The sequence below is a fragment of the Somniosus microcephalus genome, chromosome 1 (assembly GCF_052327205.1).
Source record: "Somniosus microcephalus isolate GS21.2 chromosome 1, FLI_Smic_1.0, whole genome shotgun sequence".
In the NCBI taxonomy this organism is placed as follows: Eukaryota; Metazoa; Chordata; class Chondrichthyes; order Squaliformes; family Somniosidae; genus Somniosus; species Somniosus microcephalus.
The window spans coordinates 399,382,986-399,389,508 of record NC_140987.1 but is presented as its reverse complement, the minus strand read 5'-3'; the positions used below and the strand labels follow the sequence as shown (position 1 = coordinate 399,389,508).

Here is a 6,523-nt window from a genome sequence, read left to right as displayed (position 1 = left end):
CACACTTTGTCCTTGAACCAGCAATCCTTATGGTCGTGTGTTGTTCTGCCGCAGCGATAGCACTTCACTGTTCCGTATGACATTTCATTTGTGCCATATTCTTGCGGTCTCCATTGTATCTCTGCAGCGCCCTGTGCGGCTGCTTCGTGTGATACTGCAATGCTGAAAGCCTTGTCCAGCGTAAGCTCCTTTTCTGATAGAAGCCGTTTCTGGGTTCCTTCACTTTGCAGCCCACACACAAACTTGTCCCTTAAAGTATCTGCTAGTCCCGTTCCAAACTGGCAGTGTTTCGATAGCTTGCGCAGTTCCGTTAAATACTCAGCATTACTTTCATCTTTATGCTGGTTCCTTTTGTGAAACTTAAATCTTTCTGCTATCAGCAGCGGTGTGGGGTTTAAGTGGTCCTGTAGGATTGACACTATGTTTTCAAAACCCTTTTCTATTGGCTTCTCTGGGGTTACTAGGTTTCGTAGTAAGCCATACATTTTTGCACCCATTGAATTCAACAATACCAGCGCTTTCTTGTCATCTGGCACTTCATTCGCCTTGCAGTATACTTCTATGCATTCGACATATGTCATCCAATCTTCGACTTCATTGTCGAACGCTGTGATACTGCCGCTCTTCGGCATTTTTGGGTGTGGTTAGACTGGCTTAAAATGGCGTCTCCTGCGCTTTCCTTTCTTCTCCGCTGCGGCTTAAAATGGCGTCTCCCGCGCTTTCCTGTCTTCCCCGCAGCGGCTTAAAATGGCGTCTCCCGCGCTGCTGCCAACGCCGCTCTCGGCGGTCCTCCTGGCAAATGGCAACACCCTGTGGGCCTCGCGCGCTGCTCCTGCACTGCTGCCAATGCCGTTCTCTGCGGTCCTCGTGGCAATGGCAGCGCCTCGCGTTTTCCTGCGCGCCTCTCTCCCCCGTTGACGCTACTCGGCCCCTGAACACCGGCTGTGCTCTGCTCTCTCTCTCTCCCCCGTCGACGCTGCTCGGTTGGCTCTAGCCGCCGCTGTCCGGGAAGGGTCTGCGCAGTACCTGTTGCCAGCCCGTTTCGCTGGACCACCGTGGCTGGAAAGCCAAGCCTGGCTCTCGACAGCCTCCCCTGCGATGCCCGTGCTTCTGGACTCGACCTCCTTCAACTGTTCTCCAGGAGTGAATCCCTGGGAGGTGATGCAGAGATGCAGGTAGGTTCGAATCTTCTCGTCACCAATGTTAGATCCGGGTATCTTAATGTTGTGTCCTTCAATAATCAGACAAAGACTGCAGGGAACGATCAACAGGTGTTTACTGAATGAGGTTCAAACTGCAACTGACTGTACAGAGCACTACTCAGGGTTTATATACAGGTGTGGTCACTGCCGGCACTACAGGATACAGGAGCTGTAAAAAGTAGTTCTCCCCCTTAAAGGTACATACACTACAAAGGGCACTTGGGACCACAGTGCAGAGCCCACGTGCAACACAGGAGTCATTCCAGCAGGAGAGCTCCTCTTTAACTCTGGAGTAGGCAAACAGTTCCTCAGGCACCTTGCGAGGCCAGCCATCTCTGATGAAGGTGCACAGCTGGGAGAGGGCCGGATCCTGTTCAGAGGCCTCTTTGAGCTCCTGGAGAGAGACTGTGGTTTGGAGAGGCGTGTGCAGCATCTGGACGATATCCTGTTCCACATGGTCAGACCCGACGAGTGGGGCTGGGGCAGAGACAGTGCGGGAGAGCAGATCTGCAACAACATTGTCATGTCCTGGTGTGAACTGGAGACTGAAATTGTATTGGCGGAGGCGGTCAGACCAGCGGTGTAGACGCAGTGGTCTGTGGCCCATGCCGGATGTCGACATCAGGGCAGTGAGAGCCTGGTGATCGGTTCGCAGGGTGAAGGCACGGCCATACGTGTACAGGTGCCACCGCTCACATGCCCAGACGCACGCCATTGCCTCACGCTCGCCGACTGAGTACTTCTGTTCGGTGGGGCTGAGGGTTCGGGAGGCAAAGGCGATTGGTTTCTCCACTCCATTCTGTATCTGCGATAACACCGCCCCCACAGCTGCAACGGACGCGTCGCAGGTGATGAGGGTGGGGCTGGCGACGTCAAAGTGAGCCAGCACTGGAGGTGACGTGAGCTGCGATTTGAGGAGGCGAACAGCTTCCGTACAGGCTTGTGACCACACCCAGGGCTCATCCTTTCGCAGGAGCTGGCGCGGTGGGGCTGTGGTGGCTGAGTACTGGGGCAAAAACTTCAGGTAGTACCTAGTCATGCCAAGGAAGGAGGCAACCTGTGCTGCAGAGCTGGGTTCTGGGATGCTGTGAATGGCATCCACGTTTGACTGGAGTGGGGATATACCATCAGCCGACAACCGAAACCCCACAAATTCGATCTCTGAAACTGCAAAGACACACTTTTCGCCATTCAGTATGAGCTTGTGTTTTGCTAGAGCCGTGAAAACTCTGCGAAGGCATTCGTCGTGAGTGGAAGTCGAGAGCCCATGCACGACGATGTCATCCAGGTAGATGGCCACCCCAGGAATGCCCGCGAGCACAGAGGACATCACCTTTTGGAAGCAGCTGAGTGCAGAGCTAAGTCCAAATGGCATCCTGGTGTACTGAAAGACGCCAGCATGTGTCACAAAAGCAGTGAGGTCCCTGCTGCTGGGATGGAGGGGAACCTGTAGATAGCCCTGTCGAAGGTCCAGTTTCGGGAACAGGATGGAACCATAGAACTGCGCTGTGAGTTCCTCTGACGTGGGCAGTGGATATTTGTCAGGGATTACGGCCTTATTCACTGCTCGAAGATCGACACAGATGTGTAGACCACCTGACTTTTTCGTTGCGACCACCAGGTTGGAGACCCATGGGGAGGCATCAACTGGTTCGATGATGCCAGCTTCCAGTAGCTGCTTTAGTTCAGCTGTGACCCCGTCACGGAGAGCAAGTGGGATGTGGCGCAGTGGCTGAATGACAGGGGTAACGGTGGAGTCAACCATGGGCTGGTGGGTGAAGGCAGTCAGGCAGCCCAGACCCTCGAAGAGTGCTGGCCATGTTTGGCGCCACGGTGAGGCGACGTGCAGAATCGCAGACCCGCCGGTGTCCAAGAGAGAAAAACCCAGGTCAGTGAAAAGATCCAGTCCCATCAGGTTAGCTCCTTGGCGTGCCACATGAAAACAAAAATCTGGCAAAACTTTTGTTCCATAGCGTACAGTGAGGTTGACTGAGCCCACTAGTCCAATTTTCGAATTACCATACCCGCAAAGGGCAGTGGAGGGCGCAGAGAGTGGCAGGGAGCTGAAAAAGCGTTTGAATGTGTCCACATTCAGCAGTGAGATGCTGGCACCGGTATCCAATAACAGAGGGATGCACACATCATTCAGGTTAATTGTGCATGACTTGAAAGCCACTACTGGCCCAGAGCTCACGTTGTGAATTATAGGCCAACTGCTTGAGGACTGAGAGTGTTCATCTGTAGCAACAGGGGCAGAGCGGCAGACCTTGGCAAAGTGATTTTGTTTTCCACAATTGCGACAGGCTTGGCCGCGCGCGGGGCAATTCTGCGCTCTGGTAGCATGTGAACAAGATCCGCAGTTTCCACACTGTTGCCGCGGTAGCGCGCGTTGCTGCCATCGCGCATTACCGTGTCAAGGCTGTCAGGGCCGAGGGCGCCGTCACTGGGTGTGTGTGCTAGTTTCGCTGCACATTCGGCTGCAGACTCCACTTGAAAGACAATGTTGACTGCCTGTGACAACGACAGATCGTCGGACTCAAGTAACAGTCTTTCACGCACTCTCACGTTGTTGGTGTGCTCTATTAGTTGATCACGCACCATCTCATCTTGTAGCGCGCCGAACTTGCACGAGCTAGCTAACCCCCTCAAATTAGCCACGTATTGATGCACTGACTCGCCGGGAAGTTGGTGACGCTGTCTAAAAATGAATCGCCGCAGGAGGGCACTTTGTGGGGCAGAGAAGTGTGTGCTTAACAGAGCCACAGCCACATCATACGTTTGAATTGAGTCTGCTGTGCATAATGTCCCAAGAACACGCTGGCCCTCCGCTCCCAAGCAATGGGATAACAGTGCCTTTTTCCGAGCCGTACTCACAGTTTCTAGTCCAAGAGCAATGAGGTAGGTTTCAAAGGACTGTAACCAGTGAACCCATGGGATCGGGGGCTCACCTGGTAGTGCAAGGAAGGGAGGAGGTGGTGGAAGAGAGATTTCAGCCATCCTTGTCGCCAAATGTTGCGTTTGCAAAGATAATCCAGAGACCGTAAGCAGAGTTCAGTTCATGCTGCTTTTATAATGGCTGCCACACACACACACTTCCAGGCACAAGCAATCGAATACCTATACACAATACAATGATAACAGCACTATCAAACTCCATGTGCTCAGGCCAAGGCAATCGAGTACCTATCACCAATGTCAGACATAACAGATATATTTCTTAAGGCTAAAGGGATCAAGGGATATGGGGAGAAAGCAGGGACAGGGTACTGAATTTGGATGATCAGCCATGATCTCATTACAGGAAACTTTCGATTTACCGGCACCTAAATAACCGGAAATCTTGGTTAACCGGCAAAATTCAGGAGTAGGTTCAGGTAAGTTTTATTACTTGCCTTCCTCCATGTGTTGCTGTGCAAGGGTGTGGCTGTAGCTGTTGCTAAGCTACAGAGACGCTTGCAACTTGTGGCCATTGTTTTGAAGCACAGGGTTTGTTGCTTTATACAGAGCTCTCAGCTCTGTATCTTTTACTATAGTGTTCGGTTATCCGGAATTTTTGATGAACTGGCACCACATCGGTCCCGTCCGTGCCGGATAAAAAAAAGTTTCCTGTAAATGGCAGAACAGGCTCGAGGGGCCAGATGGCCTACTCCTGCTCCTATCTTCTATGTTTCTATGAACTCCATTTACCACAGTTTTGCCCACTCACTTTGTCTGTTTAAGTCCCTTTGTAACTTCCTGCTCCCATCTACACATCTTAGCATGCATCCTAATTTAGTGTCATCTGCAAACTTGGATATACAACTCTCTATTCCTTCGTCCAAGTCATTCATATATATACTGAAAAGTCAAATATATGGGTTACTCAATTCTTTTCAGAAAAAAATAATAACTCTACTTTTCAGGACAGTGTGTGGTCTTTAAAAGTTCATAAATAGTAGTGGTTAATCCCCAGGTTATACAGGACCTCAATATAACCAGGGAACCACCCCTGTAAATGTACAAGAGGCTTCCGCCACGAGACACCCAGAAGTTTGCAATGAAATTCCGAAGGCTCATTTTCTCTTCTCCAACGTGAGATTGCACATTTGCAATCACTGCGCTGAGGGGGTATAAGATGAAACACACCATCATTCCATTGAAACTCCCAGAGACAAAAGCAGAAATTCCACTGGGAAGGCCTTTATCCAAGAGTGAATTCTTAATCGGGTCCTTGAAAGAGAAATAAAGGCCACTGCCTGTTCCATTCCTCAACAGAATGGGGAGGAAGCCTCGATAGTACCCAAGCTGTAACTTATTCTTAAAGCTGTAAGAATTGAACTCCTTCAGGATTCTCTTGATATTGGGAAGTTTGACATCTTTTCTGTGGTCCTGAAGGACATTTTGGACACGTTCAAATGGGGTCAACACTAAGGCTTCAATAATTCCAGATAAGGACCCCGCAATGCAGTGATGGTACAAATGTGTACCCTCTGCTGGCATACTCCTAATGAGACCATCATAAGTGCCAAACAGCAAGGTGCCTTGGATGGTTTTAGCTAGGAGTGGAGGGAGAATTCCTCTGTAAAACTTGACGAGACCTTCTTGACAGAGTTGAGCGACAGCTTTCCGGATATTTAAACCATGGATTTGCTGTCGGAAAATTGTTTTGTGGACCGGGAAGGTCAGAAATGTAGCCAGGCAACTAGAGGCAGCTCCGATTGCACAGTTTTTCAACGGGGTTCCCACCGAGCTGTTGGCTGAGTCTCTAGAGTTCTGCTGCATTTTCAATCCTTCTGTATAATATATAAAAATAATTTCAGGTGAGCGCAAAGATTTACCATATACCAGTCTGCTTCAAAAACTGCACTCAAGAACACAAGAAAAAAGATTGACTAGTGATATAAAAATGGTACGTCCATTGCACGTTTCATGACCGTCAAGTCACATTTTCTGTGTCATACTTATATTAAGCATAATCTCAGACAAATTTGTTTTCATAACCAAATTTCGTGCAGCTTGGCTCATATGCAAATTTCATCATTTTCATAAAACAGAAATATAACAGAAATGAACAGGAATCAAAACACAAATTTATAGGCCTGGGAAACTAAGATGTGTAAATGTATAGCAAAAACAAGCTGCCATTGGAGTCACATTCCCTCGTTTTTATTTCTTACCCAAACAGCCTAATTTATCACATTCCCCAGTTCCCATACAGGACCGACACCTGCTTCTCTCTTGCTTCCCGAAGTAACCTTACAGGACAGACAGCCGCTGGTCCCCGATACCCTACCTTCTCTACAGTATGCAGCCTGCTCCTATTTGCATTTACCAGCAAATCT

General features: G+C 49.7%; 1 protein-coding gene across 1 annotated transcript; it reads right to left on the bottom strand.

The window, feature by feature from the left end:
* Positions 1-4,742: 4,742 nt before the first annotated feature.
* Positions 4,743-6,036, bottom strand: LOC147125136 (solute carrier family 25 member 53-like). Its single transcript, XM_086009154.1, has one exon. It carries the CDS (start codon positions 5,961-5,963, stop codon positions 5,094-5,096), a length of 870 nt encoding a protein of 289 aa, XP_085865280.1. The 5' UTR covers positions 5,964-6,036; the 3' UTR covers positions 4,743-5,093.
* Between the last annotated feature and the right edge of the window lie 487 nt (positions 6,037-6,523).

Coding starts and splice junctions, on each gene's coding strand:
- LOC147125136 (XM_086009154.1), bottom strand. CDS start 5,963: ATGCAGCAGAACTCTAGAGACTCAGCCAACAGCTCGGTGGGAACCCCG.